The sequence below is a fragment of the Arachis duranensis genome, chromosome 6 (genome assembly GCF_000817695.3).
Source record: "Arachis duranensis cultivar V14167 chromosome 6, aradu.V14167.gnm2.J7QH, whole genome shotgun sequence".
Lineage (NCBI taxonomy): Eukaryota > Viridiplantae > Streptophyta > Magnoliopsida > Fabales > Fabaceae > Arachis > Arachis duranensis.
This window is the reverse complement of record NC_029777.3, coordinates 17,352,259-17,371,640: the sequence shown is the minus strand read 5'-3', so window position 1 is coordinate 17,371,640 and position 19,382 is coordinate 17,352,259. Positions and strand designations below refer to the sequence as shown.

Below are 19,382 nucleotides of genomic sequence, written 5' to 3'. Positions count from 1 at the left end.
CCTTCAAACACATTAACTTTCAATTCGAATGATACTTTATATATTCTATTAAAAATTATTGTTATTTATATAGTAATCCTTATCAAGTATTTATTAGCAAGATCATATTTATATAAAAATGATGATTTCTATTATTTCACTGTAATAGTGTGAAAATCATTATGGATAAAAACAACATTGCTTGGTGACTTAAGTAGTTAAGTTACATGGATTTTATATGAAGAATGGTTGTTGTTTAGATGGTTGACCTTCCTTTCAAAAAAAAATAAAAAATAGATATATTTGTGAAATGTATATATTATAGAAAATGACAGAGAAGCTTATGAATCCCAACGTGAATTGCATAATATCCATAAACCTTTGAAAGATGTGAATCCTCATTTATTTTTTCATTTTGACGGTGAATCACTGAATCCTCATTAATTAGACTTGATGAGTAAAAGCGTAGAAGTAGGCACTTGACCAGGATCGTAGCTTCTAAGAAGCTCTACCTCCTCATCTAAGAATGCATAGTAACAACTACATGTAATTCGAGTGGATTTTTATTAGGGCAATTTACATAAATACAATGAGTGAAAGAAATTTTTACATAAATATAATATTAGAAAATTGTAGACTAAAATGTAATAATTTTAATTGTATATAATCTGCAACATTTTAACACAAATTATAAATATACGTAATTCGCTACACTTTGTTGCGGATTACGTTGAGAATGTGGCATCACATAAACCGCTATATTCGGTAGTGGTTTATGATCAAATGTGTAGAAAGTATAATTCACTACATTCTGTAGCGGATTATGAGGAGAATGACTCACTATAAAAAAAATCAGAAATACATGTGTAGTAATAACAAGTTCATAATGCAAAATGCACGAATTGATACAAAATGTAATCCTCATAAGCAATAAGTCGTACAAAAATAATAGCCAGCAGACATTAACACTAACACGAAATAAGTTAACTACATAAGTCATACAAATATAACTGTCACAAGTTGTTAAAAATAACAGAAAATAAATAAGTCATAATTCATACAATGATAACGGTCGTAACTAACACAATGGGCGCTACTGCTGGTCACCGTCATCATTATGGTTGCCCCCGAATGGACCAAGTAGGTGCGAGCCTGTGCCACATCGAGTCGGACGCCTCACTCTAGTCGCTCGCCGATCTCCAGGTGGAGCATCCTGTAGCCCAGCTCCAAATGCAGATAGCGGCGTCCCCCCTATCCGAACCAAGTGTCGTACGGGCTGCCTGCTAGCTCATTCAGGTCAATTGGGAGCTGGGACTCAGGAACCTGGGACAACACATCTGCTGACTGTGGCCTGTACTCTGGAGGCTCGGACGGACCGCCTGGAATCGAACTCTGGTACTGATGAACGTCATCACCCCGTATGATTTCAGCGAAATTCGCATAGAACTGTGGTCCAGCTAGCTGATCGTCCAAATCCATGGTAAAAGTAGTGGTAGCAAGATCAACAAACATCTGCGTGCTACACTCATGCAGTACCTGAGAGCTAGATACGTGAGTAAAAGGTATACCACTCATACTAGCCTCCGCAGTGCCACCAACCTGAGTGTCAGTAGGGTGACCACGGGACGATCCAGCCTCGTCATCATGGCGGACGGAGGGTGCTCGTCCAGCACGAGCAGCCCGTCGTCTAGCACTAGATCAACGAAGGCGATGATCTGCCTGGCCTCCGTCATCACCACCAACCTGCTCATCCTGCATCATGTCGTCGAGCCAGTGCCACTCGCGATCAATGGCACGTGTACCAATGTGTGGTCTCTACACCACACGTCTGTTATCGGGCATATCTGACGCTGGTACTATAATGGGCGCCTACGACGACCCTCTGAGTACAGCATTGTCCGGAACCTGTGTCGACCTGGTATCTGTGAACACAATCCCTGGTGATAGAATCCTATGTGCAACACGGTACCACCAGTCCAGGTACTCAGCGGATGGACCAGGATCAGCCACTCTCTGGAGACTCAACACAGAGCGAACTCGCTTGCCCCAATGCTGATGCCATGTCCTATAGTAAGTGGAGAACCATCTATCTCCATCCCTGTCGTCCTTACCATAAAGATACTCTATGTTCAGGGCTGGCTCAGGCAGATGCTATACGCCCCCTAGCTGTAGGAAGACCCTATCTCCCCCGCCATAACCGACTGTGTTCCTCAGTCAGTATCTTCGCATGAATGACTGCAAGTACGTCTAGAGAACCATAAGGCTCCCACACAATCTGATAGTCAGGAGACAAGTCAGCATTATACCAATGTGTACAAATAAGTGGGAAAGAACTAATAAAATGTTGAAAACAAAAACAAATGACTTACATCTCAATCACAGAGTTGATCTAATGCCAGACGATACTGAATAAGCCGTTGTTCCTTCCCATCAGAAGTGGGTAAGTATGTGGCCCATCTGAATGACAAAAATATCACATACGTATGTAATTCATATGTAGAACGTTAATAACTTGAAAGAATACGTGTATTAAATTATACCTAGATGCCAACGGAAAAGAGAAAGCATCAAAACCCTGCGGCCTCAATGTGGGGAATCGCCAAAAGATCCATTACTGTAGCAACTGTAAGGACCCAGCCAAGTTGGTGGCATTTCTGTTTGCCACCTTACACATGCATCCGTACAGCCATGCCGACGCAGCTGTGCCCCAGCTATAGCTGCCCATGTTATCAAGTCTCGCCACAAATGGCAACCAGCGAAGGTGGACCCGATTACTACTCTTGTCCATGAACAGCTGTGCCGACAGAAGCATCATAATATACGCACGTGCATATATGCGCATGGTCTCCTCGAAAGCATCAGCCAGTAACACTCTGAACCTTTCATGGAACCATGTGAAGTGGACCGTGTATAACTTTCTCTTATGGCCCCCTCGATGTGCAGGTAGAAGTCAATCATGTACCCAGAAACAGTCTGGCCATCCACGGGCAGCCCCAGCTGATATGCCACATCCTGGAGTGTGATAGTACACTCTCCGAATGGCATATGGAAAATGTGGGTCTCAGGCCGCCACCTCTTGATAAATACGTTGACCAGAGGCTCATCCAACCAAAACCAATGCGCGTTCAGCCTAGTCAGGTGGTACAACCCAGCCCTCTCCAAATAAGGTATGATCCTATCATGTAACGACATATTCTGTTGCCTACAAACGATATAAATACATCAGGTTGGCTGCATATTCAAAAATAAAGAACATCGACTTAATTTCTAACAATGACATTACCAAACTATAGCTTATGTTTCAAGTCCTAAAATACCTAGGTTTAAAAATTACTAATTTACCATCCACAACTTAAATTCTAAATTCTCTACATTTAATTTAAATTTTAAATTTCAAAGTTTAAATTTCAAATTTTGATTTTCAAACCCAAAGCTAAACTAAGTCTCTATCTTTCTAATTAATAAATAACTTCCTTAATATTAAATAAAATATACAGTTATTATCCAATTGAAAGAAAATAAAGAGGCTTACCTCTTCATTGATGGTTCCGGCTACATGAGCAACGCCGTCGAGCCGGTACAACCGCCGTTCATCTTCCATTGTTCCACTGCTCCAAGAATATCCTCTCCCTTCTCTCTACTTTCTCTTTCTAAATTTCTTTCCTACTCTCCTCAAATGAAATCCGCTACAGACTCCCCGATTTATATAGTGAGCCACTCTCCTCATAATCCACTATAGGGTGTAACGGATTATGCCTTCTACACATTTGGTCATAAACCGCTATAGGGTGTAGCGGTTTATGTGATGTCACGTTCTCAACGTAATCCGCGACAGGGTATAGCGGATTACGTGTATTTGTAATCCGCGTTAGGGTGTCGCGCGAATTACATACAATTAGGATTGTTGCATTTTGATCTGCAGTTTCCCAATGTTATATTTACATAAAGATTTCTTTTACTCATTTTATTTATGTAAATTGCCCTTTTTATTACGTATACATACTTCACCAATAATTTTTTTTAATATTATACATGGTGTTTTCTTATTTATCATGTTTGAATCACTCTGCTAAAAATAAGTGAATACTAACTTCTACGTGAGTATCATGCTTTATAAAATATAAAATCATTAGACTTTATAAAATTTAATATACAAAAAAGCATAATATATATGCCAATCATAAAATTATTTATTCCAAAAATTTAAATTGTTAAATAGAAAAATACAAATAATTAACTATATCTTTGATATCTACTTCTCATAATATCTGTTTTAACTTTTAAGTAATATCCACTCATATTATAAATCCGTAATTTTGTTTTTAGATATTAATGTTGGCAAAAGTAGACGATACTGTTAGAATAAAACCTACTTGAATAGGGTTAAACAGATAGGAGAAAGAGGAAGAGGATGGGCGTATGTATGTATAGGAAGGAGGAACCATTATGTGATTTGGTTGAGCACTTTAATTATTTATTTAGTACGGTCAAATAAATGGATCGCATCCTATATGATATTATGTAGTAGGCGAGATTCTAAAAGCAAAAAGCTAAAAAAGCATATGAGCCAAGAAGAAGACACCATGTAAAACATGGAGAAACAAGTATGAGCACCCAACGATTATGCCAATTTGTGCCTTCCAATAATCCTACTAATAATATCTTTCCCATCTTCGTTTCCCTTTTTTCTCTTTGCCTTCTTAGTTCTTTCCAAATACATATTCCCGCTTTATATGCATAAACTTGTACTTCTGTTACACATTTTTAGAGCATATTTTATCCTTCGTATATATAATATATGGGAAATGGTTTTATTTATTTTTTATCGTCTACATTATTATATATGAATTTTAACTATGAATTAAATGTAAACAACATACACATGATAAATAATTTTGATATGGTGTTTATGAGGGTGAAATGTTATGGACAGTAGCATTAGTACACTTGGGTCCAAGTGTATAAAAAACCTAGATGAATCATAAGTAGCCTAGCTTCTTCGTATCAATTTCTAAGAGAAATTATCAAGAGAGCGAAGACATTAATTAAGGAGTGTAGAAAATAATAATGTAAATAGAAATAAATATTGATGTTAATGAGGTATAATTGGGTTGGGTTCGATTATTAGAGATAGAAGATAATAAATATTACTAAAAGTAGTTTAAATAGGAAATAGGTATTGCACTACGAAATTAGTGAATACGTGATTAACTGATTATGTAGTGGTGAAAATTTAAGTGCAGTTAACTTCACGCGTAACAGTTGACAGTCGTTAGATGAAAATTTAGTTAAATAATTTAAATCGTTAGATAAAAATTTAGTAAAATCATTTAAATCATTTAACGGCTCTCATCAATTATCAACTTCACGTAAAGTTAATTACATATGAGTTTTTAGCTTATGTGAAATCGCAGGACATTTTTCATTTTTTTTTATTTTATACGGTTGCAATTCTGCTTTTTACATGCATATATAATTCAACCAATTGAAGATGATTATTTACTTTAGGGGCAAATCTTTTCATTCTTATATACAGACATAAGTACATTGATTATAAAATTTTAGGTGGAAACAGCATGATGTTCGTCTTATTACATATGTCATATTCCATGAGTTTCTGTGAGATTCATCTTACAATACAGAAAAGGATGAGAAATCCATTTTAATAATCAGTAAAAGGGGACAAATCATATGGAAAGTAGTTATAAAGTCAGATTTGGCCAACCATATCCAATTACCAGCATTAACATAAAGAATAGTAAGCAATAAACTAGAATATTATTTGCTATGTTATCAAGATTCTTTAATTAAGAATTTATTCAACAACTGCAACAAAAGCAAGATATCTTACTGCCAAGTACTAGTTCGGTCACCTATAGGAAATTAATATATAGCTTAGGAAATTAAACTTATTCTATTCTTTATTCAATGTTTCAATGATTTTGGTCTTTTGGAGTAAGATATGGACGGCAAAGGGATCAAATTGGCATGAGTATTGGGCCCAATAACAGTAAAGGTCCATAAGAGTATTGGGCCCAATAACAATAGTGGAGCCCAATAATGTTAAGAGGGTTTAGGAACGATAGCGGCAGAGGAGTGGAGATGCATAGAGTGTACGTGCGTGAAGGTGCCGAACTGCCTCTGCTTGTTCGTCCCGATTCAGAATAAGAAGAAGAATGTCTTGTTCAGCAGCAGCAGAATGTTGTTGCTCTGAGCCCAATGGCAATAAAAGTAATAACGGAAGAGTGACGTGGGAAGGATGCAGCGTCTTGCTTGACATCAACGACGGTGACCGTCTCGTCTTCGCTCGCCTCTCCCCCGCTGCGTATGTTCTTCTTCTTCTTCTTCTTCTTTAATTAATTAACTAACTTAATAATAATAATAACAATAATGTTTTCGTTACGCAGGAAATTGAAGATTGGGAATAAGAACTGCTCTCTCCAACCGTTAATCGGCACTCCCTTCGGTTCTCTCTTTCAGCTCGATGGCACTTCCCTCTCTCCTTTTATACCTTCCCCTCAAGGTATCTATCTATGCTTATGCATCATTGCATATAAGTTCTAGTTTCTAGTTTCAATTCAGAAACTATTCCTAATTTATAATAACCTCTAGAAGTAGTTCTATTAATCACATGGATGAAATAAACTTACAGCTGATGCTACTAACAATGAGGAAATAAAAGATGATGGTCAACCGAATGTTGAATCCAGGGATAATCGCGAATTGGTTGACAATAACACTGCACAAACCCTCACTGGTGAAGATATTGAAGCCATGCGAAGGTAACATTTTATGCAATCCTTATTCATCTGTATTTTCTTAGACACTGTGTAGCACCATTCTTAGTTATTGGGAATTCTACCATCCATGAATTAATGTTCTTTTCTTGGGCGCTAATATGGATTACTAGTAATCTACTATTTTTCTTGTTATGTAATGTGCCTGACATCCTCTTAATGTGTTTGGATAAGCTTATTTTCACTTACAAGAATGTTTATTAATCAATAGCTAACTTATACCATTACCAAAAGTGCACTGCCTGGGTTTTGTGAAAAAGTTGTCAGGTTATTGTTTCTCTACCAAGCTTAAGAGATTTGGGTTCTGAAAAATCCTTGCCTTTTTATGCAGGCAGGGTGCAGGAGGTAATGAGATTATTGAAGCTCTCATTGCCAATAGTGCAACATATGAGAAGAAAACGGCATTTTCACAGGTACATTGAAGAAGCATAAAGAGATTATGCAGTCTGCTTTGAGAATGAAACTGAAACCAATGCATTTGTTCTATGCAGGAGAAATATAGACGCAAGAAGCAGAAGAAATATGCGCCAAAAGTACTTATGAGGCGTCCTGTCGCTAGAAGGTGACCTAAATTGTTTTTCACTATTGATTTCAAACTTCTATCATAATTATTATTTTTAGTTAACATATACACACTGGCTTATATTCATTTTTATTCTGGGACTATTTGTTAGCTTTTTCATTAAGTTGTTTATGATTTATGTTTCATCTTAGATATCTTTTTTATCTATACGTTTATATATTTTTATCAGTTTCAATGATTTTTTAAGTCTCTACTTAGCCTTATGGTTGCTTCTATTTGATTTTTCAGTATATGCGAGGCCTATTTTAAGAAGTATCCATCAAAAATTGGGTGAGTTTTTTATCATTTGCTCAGAATTGCATATTATTTTCATGTACTTTCTATTAGAGTTGAGACGTTGAGCATGCATAATTTGGTTCTGGAACTTCTGAATGCAAAGTCTTTAATGTGTGTTTGGTCCAAAGAAAAGAGGAAAAAGAAGATATCAATTTTTGTTTGATTTTGAATTAACTCTTCCTTACACTATGGACTTGTGTATCTCGAGCTATATTTATGTCATACATACGCACGAGTGTGTGTGTGTGTGTGTGCTGTGTGTATGCTGACTATTTACAAAACTTAGTTGTCATTATTCACTTTTTTCTACATGAAATGAAGTTCATATCCTTGGTATTATTTCTAAAATTCCAACGGTTAATGATTCAGATTCTTGCGGGTGGATACATTATCTCTCCTACTTTCCATGGCGAATGTTTCTGCAAATTCTGACATTCTTGTAGTTGATATGATCAGTGGCCTTCTTACTGGTGCTGTGGCAGAACGTTTAGGAGGTGTGGTATAAATTTTAACGTTGTTGCCACCTTAGATACTGCATATTTTATGATGTTATACGAGAAACAACCGTTTGCTGTTATTGTCTATTTCATAGGTACCGGTTTTGTATGCAACTCATATCTTGGGCAATCACCTTATTCCATGGATATTGTTAGGATATTTAACTTCAGTGATGAAATTTGCAAGAGGTGAGGTGATGTGATGCAATTTGTTTGCAAGTTATCAAAAAATTATTAGTTATAATCATCAGAATATTTTCACCTTGATAGGGCAATTCATAGATATGCCTTGAAAAGAAAACAATTTTTGGTAGTTTCTTACTTTAATTTGTTAGCTTAATGTCTTTTTTGTGGTTGTTGAATATCATGGAAACTTTTAACATTATCATTGCAACTAAAATTTTCCTTCAAACAAGTATACGCGGACACTATTTTGTTTCTCTCAGGAAGTAAAAGACTTATGAATCCTAAGAAAGATAAAGGGAAGAGTTCATGAAAGTTTCTTGTGATATAACTGTTAAATTATTAAAAATGTACATAATGTTGCATGCTTGTTCTCTATGAAATTGACGTGTCTTTAGTCTTAACTCCTCGCTCCTCCTTTATTATTACGTAGTTAATTTTATTGAGAACCAAAGCAAAATGACTTCAATTTTTTTAATTATTTATTTATTATTCCTGGCATCATTATTTTTTTTCTTGTGGCAGAGTCGTGCGTTGTCCCATTTCGGACCTGCTATCGTCAAAAGAGTCACCTGAGCAAATTCTTCAAGTTGCTGATGTGAATGATGTCTGCAATGTTGAAACCCAGTCAAATGTAAGTAGCATTTCCTTGGTCTCCTGATTTGTTCAATATTGTAGTTTACAAACTTCATCAGGGTATGCGCTTTGTGCAGGATCTGATGGGTTCGACAGCCAACACAGATGAAATCAGCCATTCATCAGGAAATGAAATTTCTGATCTTGGTGCTGAGAATGAGAACATTCCTGTTATAAGAGCTTGCAAAGTTACAAAAGCCGGAGAAAAAGCACCACAAGAAACCATTGATTCATGGAAGGAAAATGGGTTTTCAAGGTATCTAAAGTTTTAACATTTCACTAACTATTTAGGTAAGGTGGAGGCTGATCATTTTTCTTCATTATTTTACAGCCTACTTATTGCTGCTCCAGAGATGGATATTTGGCCACTGGTTCGAGATGTCTTGCCCCTTTTATCGAATTCTGCTCCATTTGCTATTTATCACCAATATCTTCAGGTAACTTATTTTACACCTCAGTCTTAATAAATTGCAGCGTATTTTAAAGATGTTCCTTTTTTTTTTTTTATCTCAAACGCTTTTAGTTTCACTTTATTTTGGGGATTAAATATCATTTGTTCCCACTACGTTGGTTAACTTCAGGAACATTTCAAATACTTTCGCTACTAGCAGAGTCCATTGTTTTGGTCATTGATTTACAAATTGCAAATACAAAATCACGTTCTCTTCTATTATGTAGAAATTAAGTTGTTTTGAGGGTGGATTTATTCTCTTATTTGCCCACTTATTAAATTGCAGCCTCTCGCAACTTGCATGCACAATCTACAGCTTGCAAAAATGGCCATTGGGTTACAGTTATCAGAGCCTTGGTTACGTGAATACCAGGTTAGATTTATTTATGCAATTCATCATCATCATTATTATCGTATTATAAATTAGTAAATTACACAACGATCGTTAAGCCCTTAAGTTACCATGTTGTTTTGATCTCTTTTCTATTTTTATGTACAAATTTCTGGCTTAACATATTTCGTAAGTTTTTATTTTTTGATTGTTAACAATATAATCATATGTTTGCAGGTTCTTCCATCGAGAACTCATCCATCAATGCAAATGAGTGCATTTGGTGGCTACATTCTCACAGGGACTAGGATTTGCAGCAGTAGCAACTAATTCTATCTCCTCACATGTTTACTAGCTTCTAACTGGTGCATGATTTTTTTTTTTTTTTGCATTACTTTATTTTTATTGAGAACTGTAATATGATATATGTACTTAATGGTTTTGTATTTTATACTTGTTATTTTTCATATAAAATTTTCAATAATAGTCAATTTGAAATTATTCGTTGTCTTGTATATACATAAATAAAGAAACAAACACGAAGTTACTGCTACTAAAATTGCACAGGCGAGTGTTATAAAATAGAGATATGTATTTTATATTGAGAAAAGCTCAATATCCATGTAAAAAAATACATGGATGTTACCCAAATCTTTTTGGTTATATGTGTCCCCTCCAATTTTCAAATCGTTTGTGATTTACGTGTTACATATAACGTAAACTTTTTATGACCTTTGCTCAACGTAAACTTTTTGGTGCAACCTAAACTTTTTTATGCTTGTGTTATAAGTTTCGTCGATTTTATTTGTTCGCATTTTCTTTCTTGTTCTTCTTTTTCTTCTCTAGTTGTGTTTTTCGTTATGGATCTGGATTAGTTTCAACTTAATTAGTTTCCTCGTTCTTCTTCGTTTTTTTTAATCTGGACTTTTGAATTGAAACAATGAATGAATTAACTTCAAATCAGTTGAATGAGGTTATTACATTAAGACAGTTAGGGAATGATTGCTGCATGCTATCACAATAATCTTAAAAACTGAACAGAGTAAAAGGAGGCCACAGAACCGAAATCTGGTAAATCAAAATCACCAAGGCTACCGAACCGAACAATGTTCATGTGGTGAATAAATGGTGATCAACTTTCAATCAACAAGAATAGTATTTTTCCTCCTCCTCCTCCTCCTCCTCCTCCTTCTTTCAAATTCGCGCACGTAAGTTCTTCTTCTGCTTCTTCTTCGCGTAATCATCACCAACATTTTGCTCGGTTAAATGGAGTTGTTCATTTTGATTCACTTGTTAATGTGTTCAGTTGAGTCCTTGTGCATGCAGAAATGTTTTTCTTACTGATTGAATGCTTATCACGTTTATTCACCACATGATTGGTGTTTGGTTCAGTGGTGTTGACCATTTCGGTTCACCTGATTGTACTCAGTGAACGAAACATAATCCATTATATGAAATCAAATTCGAAACACCTCTGTCTACAATTTAGATATTATCAATTCAATTCAGATTCAGAACACCAGCGTCCATTCAATTCAATTCAATTCAATTTAATTTAACAATTGCATTCCATTCAATACGATTGAAAAAATAATCCATTAGTAAAATGTTGGTGTTGTTGGTGATGACGATAATGAAAGAAGAAGAAGAGAAGGTGAGGAGGAAGAGTTTTAAATTGTGCAGACCAGAAATGAATTGAAATGGCCAATTCCACTGAATCAAACATCATTCATGTGTTGAATAAAACGTCATAAACATTTAATCATCAAGAAAAATATTTCTACATGCACAAGGACTCAATTGAACACACTAACAATCAAGTAAATCAAAATGAGCAACTCCACTGAACCAAGCAATATTCATATGCTGAATAAAACATCATAAACATTCAATCATAAAGAATAGCATTTTTCTATGTAAAAGAAGTCAACTGAACACATAACAATCAGGTGAACCAAAATGATCAACACCACTGAACCGAACACTAATCATATGCTGAATAAAACGTGATAAACATTCAATCAGTAAGAAAAAATTTCTACTTGCACAAGGACTCAACTGAATACATTAACAATCAAGTGAATCAAAATTAGCAACTCCACTTAACCGAGCAAAATGTTGGTGTTGTTGGTGATGATTATAATGAAAGAAGAAGGAGAAGAAGAAGAATCTGTGTGCGCGAAGAGGAAGAAGCAGAAGAAGAACCTACGTGCGCGAATTTGAAAGAAGGAGGAGGAGGAGAAAGAGGAGGAGAAATACTATTCTTGTTGATTGAAGGTTGATCACCATTTATTCACCACGTGAACATTGTTCGGTTCGGTGGCCTTTGTGATTTTGATTCACCAGATGAATGTTGTTCGGTTCGGTGGCCTCCTTTTCCTTTGTTCAATTTTTAAGTTTATTGTGATAGCATGCAGCAATCATTTCCTAGCTGTCTCAACGTAATAACCTCATTCAACTGATTTGAAGTTGAATTATTCATTGTTTCCATTCAGAAGTGTAGGTCGAAGAAGAAAACGAAGAAGAAGTAGAAGAACGACGGAGCTTATTATGTTGAATGCAATACAGATCAATAATGAAGAATGCGAGCAGAGAAGAAAAATGCGAATAGAGGAAAATGACGAATTTTATTAGATTGAAGGAGAAGAAGAACGCGAACATAGAAGAAGAAGAAGGACGAAAACGCGAGAAGAGAAGATGACGTATGCATATATTTGAAAGAAGAAGAAGAAGAAGAAGCGCAGGAGAGAAGAAGAAGAAGATAAAGCACGTGTTTTCACTCGTCATTAATGCGCGTGACTCTATTTAGATTTGAGTAAACTTGGTTACATCGTTACATAAATGTGTAGCGCGCCCATTTTATATTTTATATGTATTATCACTTTTTTTTTCTTAACTTTGTATTATCACTCGTATCTTGTCAATAAAAAAAAAAATCAATGTTCTTTCTTTTCATAATGTTTTTAAAAGATTTAGTTAAAACTGCAATTAAAACCCTATCAAATCAAATCAAATTTTATTTGGGTATATTTTGCGAACATAATTCATTGGCAAATCCATTCAAATTTAGCTTATAATTTATTTCAAGCATAATATTTGATTATGATTCAAATCAAATAATCTTATTTCAACTTGAGCTATAATTTCCAACTCTTTTACAATCCAAATACACTCTTAAGAAATTTTTTAAAATTAATTAAATATCATGGTTCCTTGTCTGTTAATACACTACTAGTTAATAATTCCAAAACCAACTATGTCTTTGAAGTAACGGTACAATTTCTTCAAAACCCATAGTCAAACTTAACAATTTCCATTATTTCATTTTTTATTTTTATTTATTTATTTTTGGTTGCCTATGGTATCCTTCAATCCCGACGAATGATTAATTTGTCACGAATCAGAATTCTATTTAAAAGTTTGTTATTAACCAATGAATTATTGTATACTTGTATGCACAAGGTGAGATTTGAACCCCAAACACTTGCTTAAGACTAGACTAACTCGAGTTGGTTATTTATTTATTTATTTTTCAAATGTCAACTTCCAAACACTAGATATCTTCCCGTTTGAAAAGGGTAGAACCCCACGTTACTACTATGCTGAACCCCACACACCCCACACTTTAACTTCCTGGTTCCTGCGACTTCAAGCTTATTAAAGTATTGGAAAGTATTATATCATATTATAATTATTTATGGTGGGAAGAAAAATCCATCACAGAATCTGAGAGATTTTCTTTTACTATACGAGTGCGGTTACCCCATTTTCAAAATTTATTTGATTTACATGTTCTCGAATTTTTGTTATTTGTAGACACTGTTTCAATGTTGATGACAACCGTCAGTTTAGCCACGTAGTAGCATCCAAGTCCAAAATGCCATACCTACTATCTTAGTTGATCTCGTGCATAACAATCCTGGTCACCTAATGCATGCAAAAAGAGAAACTTTCTTAATGAATTTCTGTCTTGCTCGTTAAAGCTAGTTGACACCATTACACTATGTCACTAACATGAAGAAACAAACTACACAAAGCTAATACAAAAATCCCATTTCATGTGGCATTTGGTTTAGGTTTTGTAAAGTTTATGACTATCGATCTGCCAAATTATACACTCTCACCCTTTGGTACTTCTTTGAACCAATGTATCTAAATACAATTTGATTTAGATATATCTCTATCTAGTGACGTTTCAAGAAGTGACACTTACAGGATATGGGGAATGGAGGGAGGATATCTTCTAGCTTCTGCCGTTTTAAGGTTCTAAAAATTAAACCAAACATGCTAGAGCAGACAGAACTTCAAACAAACACATAATGAAGCAACAAATGGAATGAAAACTTGGAATAGATTTACATAAAGTTCTACAACAATTAAATGGCTGCCATCGTTCACCTACCACTATATGAAGCTAAAGTTGACATTATTAGCACACTAACGAGTTGTTGATCGGGTTTTTCTTAGTCTGCCCCGTGTAACACGAATGCTTTCTTCCATTAGGGTCTCCTTTGGAGGAGGGTTCCCATTTTCATTTGCACCAGAAGATGAAGACTCTGCTGCTTCACTCTGCTTTGGCTCTGCCTCAGCTGGTGCAACTTTGTTGGTGGTTTCAGGAAGAGAAATAGACCTCTGGGTTAAAGCAGACTTGGGAGGAATACCTGAACCTGCCACAGGAGACTTGGGTGGAATACTTGAACCTGCCGCAAGAGACTTCTGGCTACTTAAAACTGCGCCAGGAGCAACTGCTTTTGGCACCTGGGCTGAACCCACCTCTTCTGTTACCTCCTTCTGGAGCTGACTTGAAGTTGTGCTAGAGGCAGGAGATGGAGGTTCCTCAACTTGTAGTTCTGCCGGAGAATTTGGTTGGCGATTAGGAGTTGCAGGTTGACGAACCCTCACTCCTGGCCTCTGCTGCTGCTTTAACAGACAATTTGTTTATTATGTTAGAATATGCATAAAGAAGAATTAAGATAAAGCCCGCAAAGATATCATCTAATGCCACAAAGAATAGAATGATACCCATCAAGAGAAATATTTATTAAGGTATCATGAAAAGAGAAATATTTGTCATCCATATTTTTTCTCCTCTTTCTGTAGATTTAAATGAGAGTTATCAAGATATTGGTTTATTTGTTTAGGAAGATGGTACTAGCTTAATAACTTGGGAAAACATATGTCCTTCCTAGATTAATCGTTTAACTGTTTAACATGGGACTCTTTAATATGTTGTTTTGAGTTTCATTGATATGACAGGCATGTCATTTGCCTATACCTAATTGGAAAAATATATCTTGACATTAAATTACATAATAGAGAAGAATGAGAAGCACAATACAATTCCAAACATAAAAACTTCATCATGGAAATGTCATGTTATTTTTATATTTTATTTCACTGAAATTCTAGCAAAATTAGGCCACATTCAAACATAACAGCAAACAACAATACATCATCAAAATCAACTACCTGAGCAGCAGGACGAGGAGCTGGCGTTGATTGTGCAGCAACAAACTGCAAAATGTCAAATATTCTAGTCTGGCCATAACTAGCAGCTCTTTGCCAATACAAAACAGCCATATCTCCTGCTCTTGTCCTCATTTCCAGCAAGTTGCGATCAATCTCTGTCTCATGCTTCGCAACATACGGTCTAAAGAAGGAGTCATACACATATGTTGTTCCCTATCACAAATATCAGGAATTTTACTATCATGTTGAAGAGAAGAAAATAATGAATTCCATATTTCAATAATCAATTTACTACCCTGGTTTTAGGATACCACAGAAATATGAAGAATGCCAGCTTAGCTTCACTATACATTGGGACCCTTCACGAAGAAAAAAAATCAAATAATAAACAAGACATCAAAATCAATATTCTTCTAGGAGAGAAGAAAGAAATAGAAAAGAAGAATAGATAGCATTGAGCACATTGATAAGATAGAATCCACTACCATGATATGAAAGTATCACCGATTCTCTCAAAAACTGTCAAAACAGCCACCAAAATCCTGTGATATAGAGGGAAAAACAAAAGTTGGTATAGGTGTTTATCACCAGAAATTATCAATTCATGTTCATAGCTTATCAATCAAAATAATATGTACCAATACTGGCACCAAAAGCGAAGCTGCTCGATTTCTGGCTTATTCTTTTCAACCTCTTTATAGCATTCGTATGCTGGATAAGCATAGCCAAAAACCATCCTGCCAATGCATCAAAGCACAGAAAATTTGTTATATTTCTTTCAAATATTACAATGCAAACCATTGATAAGATAGATCGGGAATTTGAAATGCTGTAAAACTTACACAAGCCCCCTGGTAAGAAAGGATCCAATCATTTCGCTTCCCTGACATCGAAGAAGAAAAGAGAATCGATTAAGCTAAACAGAAACCGAGCAACCAAAACAGCAGGATAAATATGGTCCCTACTTCATATTATCTACGATTCGATTGCATATTCAAGAATTTTAGTCTCAGATCACTTTAATATTAGAAAATGAGAAGAAAACCAGGCTTCTTAGGCAAATGTACACTACACATTGAAATCAAAACTCAATTGAAAAAAACGAGTTTTCACCGTCAACTTGGATAAAAATATAAATCATAACAAAAAAGGTTCAAATTCCATTCTCGTAAAGGGAAAACACAAAAGAAAAGAATCCGCATCTTATTGTTCTTCAAAATTCCACGAGTCATTTTCAGTTTTCTCTCTGAACTTGAAAAAATTTAGAACTACATAATATACTGATATACAAAAAAAAAAATAGAAAAAGAAGATGATTCTAATATCTAGATGAACAACATCAAGTAATGCACATGGCAGTAACTATCGGCATTGTGAATTAGGGCGAAGCAAAAGTAAGACCAAACTGAACAACACAGTTACACATGTCAGTAACATTCAAATGCAGTAAGATACTGAAACCACTGGATTCAACTCATCACAAATCGCAAAATCAAATAGAAAGCTAGCATTTCTTCTTTGAAATAAGGAGAGAAATGAAGAGAGACCTGAAGATGTTTGCGTCGCGGAGGAGAGAGAAGCAAAGTGTAAATCCGTTAACCGTTACGGCGGAGGAAGAAGCAAAGCTGATAAGGATGGGCGGAGAAACGGCGCCGTCAACGGTTACGGTTGTCGGCGAGAGAGAGTGTGTGTGAGAGAGAGTGAAAGAGAGAGAAGAGATTAGAGTGGAATAGATGAGATTGGAGTAGCCGTTTGCTTAAATTGTTGGTTTATGCAAATTACTGCTAACTTGTATTATTATCAGCTAATCAGCTAATCAGCTATAACATAAACTAAAGTGCTGACTGCTGAACACTGTAGCATTAGACTCTCTCACTCTCGTTCTAACGGGCAATGTTTCCGTGTTACATCACCTACGCTGTTCCTTCACTTTTCTTGATCAATCACCCTTCATCGCTTTCCAATAGTTCCACGACTATGCTACTTCTACATCAAATTTAAAAATAAGTTAAAAAATAGTTTATTAAATTCAAATCTTTTAGTTTTAGATTAAAAATTATACATTATTATATGATTAATATATACTACTTCTATTTTTTCCCTCTCCTATTACTATCATTTTTTTAATAAATTACTGTGTTTAGATTTATTTAAAAATATACTAAAAGAAGAATAATATATTAGTTTGATTGGATAAAGGTTTTGTACTTTTGTATTATTTCGCTCTATTTCATATAGTGGTCAATTTAAATTTTGATTTGAAATTCGTATAGGTATATCACTTAAGAAAAAAAAATGCTAGTTGTATAACACTAATCAGTCTTTAATCAGTTTTTAATCAAATTTAAATAATATTTAATTATTTTTGTTGAGTTAAGAAATTAATTAATATAAATTAATGATGATAAATATTTGATTAGTAGATTAATCACCCAATCAGTTTTGATTATTTTGGATAAGTGATGTAAGCCAAAAATAAGAGTTGCAGCAGCCCAACATTAAACAAAAAATATTTACTGGTGAGCTGAATGATAAGTGAAAATAAAACAAGTCAAAATCATTCATCTCAAGCTCAGTTCTTCAAAGAAGCAAAGGCAAGGCACCAATGAGCATGGGCTGAACTTGAGTAGAACCCGATCCAAGCCCGAATTGATTTCAATTCCCTCTCACTTGCTTTCACAAACTCAACGTTCTTCTTTTCTCTGACTATGTCAAATCACAAACTCAGAAAAGTGAGAAAGAGAAAGAAAAAGCTTCTTCCCGAAGATGATCATCAAAGAAGCAAGAAAGAGAAAGTTCAAGCTTGAAACTCAGAAGTCTAATCAACCATTTCAAACCAAATCAAGCTTAGGTTAAAGGTAACTCATTTCCTTTTACATGCAACACACTTTCTTCTCTTCATCTTCAACTCTCTGCCACTCCGTTTTGAGCTATATGAAAAAGAGGATTTCTGTTCTTCTCTGTTGTAAATCCACGGTCTCAAACATGTCTTGGGGACCAAGTTGGTTTTCAAGGGCTCAGATTAAGTTGACCATTGAAAGACTTTTGTGGTTGCTGTTTTATGGCTTTCGGTGAAAATGAAGAAGTCAGAAGCAAAGTTTCTACTCTGATGTTTAATGAGAAAAAGTGAGTTTGTGGGCTGGTGAAGCTCAATGCTCAAGAAGTTGACCTAGGGTGAGCAACCAAGGAACGTGCAAGGAGATAAAAAGAAGCTTTCTGCTCATTCAGAACCAAGGAGAGAAAACTAGAGTTTGGTGAGTTGTGTTCTGTGAAGTTCCTCTACTTGGATAATGCTCTCTTTCAAAGAAGCATTCGACCAACACCGAAGAACTGTATCTGAGGCTTGCAAAGCTCGTTTATCACATAGCAAAAAGGCTGTTGATGAAGTCAATCTCTTTCATATTTTATAGATTGTAATGTACTTTTCTATGTTTATCTTTCTGTAATTTCTTGTGAGAAAAGGCATTGTGAGAAAGCTCAAGTAAAAGCCATGAGTTAAAAAAGGCTGAGTGATACACTTGAGAGAAAAGTTTAGAGTTATTTTTCTGATTTCTTTAGGTTGGTTAAGTGTCTTGTATCTTATACATGTAAGGTAACCCTTTCTTAGTTGGGTTAGCACTAAGAGTGAATAGTTAGGTGTTAGCATAGCCAATGTCAAGTTAGGTTAGAACTTGAGTGTGAAATTGGTGTATGTAATACTTTTAACTATAGTGGAAATTCTTCCATTGTTGTGGAGGAGACTGGACTTAGGTTGCATAGCACAAGGCAACCGAACCAGGATATATGCTGGTGTTAACTTTTCCCTTTTCTGCTGTGTTCTGTTTTCTGATATTCATGATACAAAAATAAATTGTCTCATAAATTTTTGCTGCTATGTACAAACAGAATCAAAATTGAAAGTTTGATTTAAAAGGTCATAACAGCAACTTAAAAGGAAGGTATAGATTCAACCCCCCTTCTCTATGCCTACCATAACCTTCAATTTTTTTATTAAAACATATCCCTATTTTGTAGATATATATCTATAAATGAATTTAATTTAAATTTTAAAACCCACTCACTTCATATCATAGTTAGTTACTATGATTTTGCTTGTTTACGTAACTTCACGTAACAAATAAATTTTTTTATTCCTTATTCTACGAGACATTCACACTGCATTAGTGAATCCAAAACCAAA

The 19,382-nt window shown here is 35.1% G+C and overlaps 2 protein-coding genes across 3 annotated transcripts; one reads left to right on the top strand and one right to left on the bottom strand.

The window, feature by feature from the left end:
- The first annotated feature begins 6,068 nt into the window (after positions 1–6,068).
- LOC107493258 (uncharacterized) lies at positions 6,069–10,234 on the top strand. Its single transcript, XM_016114358.3, has 13 exons — positions 6,069–6,304; positions 6,387–6,502; positions 6,632–6,761; positions 7,108–7,189; positions 7,268–7,338; positions 7,588–7,629; positions 8,005–8,129; positions 8,228–8,321; positions 8,841–8,949; positions 9,029–9,207; positions 9,283–9,388; positions 9,689–9,775; positions 9,971–10,234. The coding sequence occupies exons 1-13, from the start codon at positions 6,156–6,158 to the stop codon at positions 10,061–10,063; spliced, it is 1,383 nt and encodes a 460-aa protein (XP_015969844.1). The 5' UTR covers positions 6,069–6,155; the 3' UTR covers positions 10,064–10,234.
- Positions 10,235–14,053: 3,819 nt separating this feature from the next.
- Positions 14,054–16,998, bottom strand: LOC107493259 (putative HVA22-like protein g). 2 transcript variants are annotated; one of them, XM_016114359.3, is made up of 7 exons: positions 16,750–16,998; positions 16,045–16,085; positions 15,841–15,939; positions 15,688–15,744; positions 15,498–15,561; positions 15,203–15,415; positions 14,054–14,653 (listed from the first exon to the last, which is right to left on the bottom strand). In XM_016114359.3, exons 2-7 carry the CDS (start codon positions 16,074–16,076, stop codon positions 14,171–14,173), a joined length of 948 nt encoding a protein of 315 aa, XP_015969845.1. In that variant the 5' UTR covers positions 16,077–16,085; positions 16,750–16,998; the 3' UTR covers positions 14,054–14,170. The 2 variants fall into 2 exon arrangements, with proteins under 2 accessions (XP_015969845.1, XP_015969846.1); XM_016114360.3 differs by having other exon boundaries at positions 14,054–14,650; positions 16,750–16,980.
- Positions 16,999–19,382: the final 2,384 nt, after the last annotated feature.

Coding starts and splice junctions, on each gene's coding strand:
- LOC107493259 (XM_016114359.3), bottom strand. CDS start 16,076: ATGATTGGATCCTTTCTTACCAGGGGGCTTGT. Junction 15,562..15,687: donor GGTGATACTTTCATATCATG/GTAGTGGATTCT, acceptor TTCTTCGTGAAG/GGTCCCAATGTATAGTGAAG. Junction 14,654..15,202: donor CTCCTCGTCCTGCTGCTCAG/GTAGTTGATTTT, acceptor TGTCTGTTAAAG/CAGCAGCAGAGGCCAGGAGT.
- LOC107493258 (XM_016114358.3), top strand. CDS start 6,156: ATGTCTTGTTCAGCAGCAGCAGAATGTTGTTGCTCTGAGCCCAATGGC. Junction 8,130..8,227: donor TGTGGCAGAACGTTTAGGAG/GTGTGGTATAAA, acceptor TCTATTTCATAG/GTACCGGTTTTGTATGCAAC. Junction 8,322..8,840: donor AGTGATGAAATTTGCAAGAG/GTGAGGTGATGT, acceptor TTCTTGTGGCAG/AGTCGTGCGTTGTCCCATTT.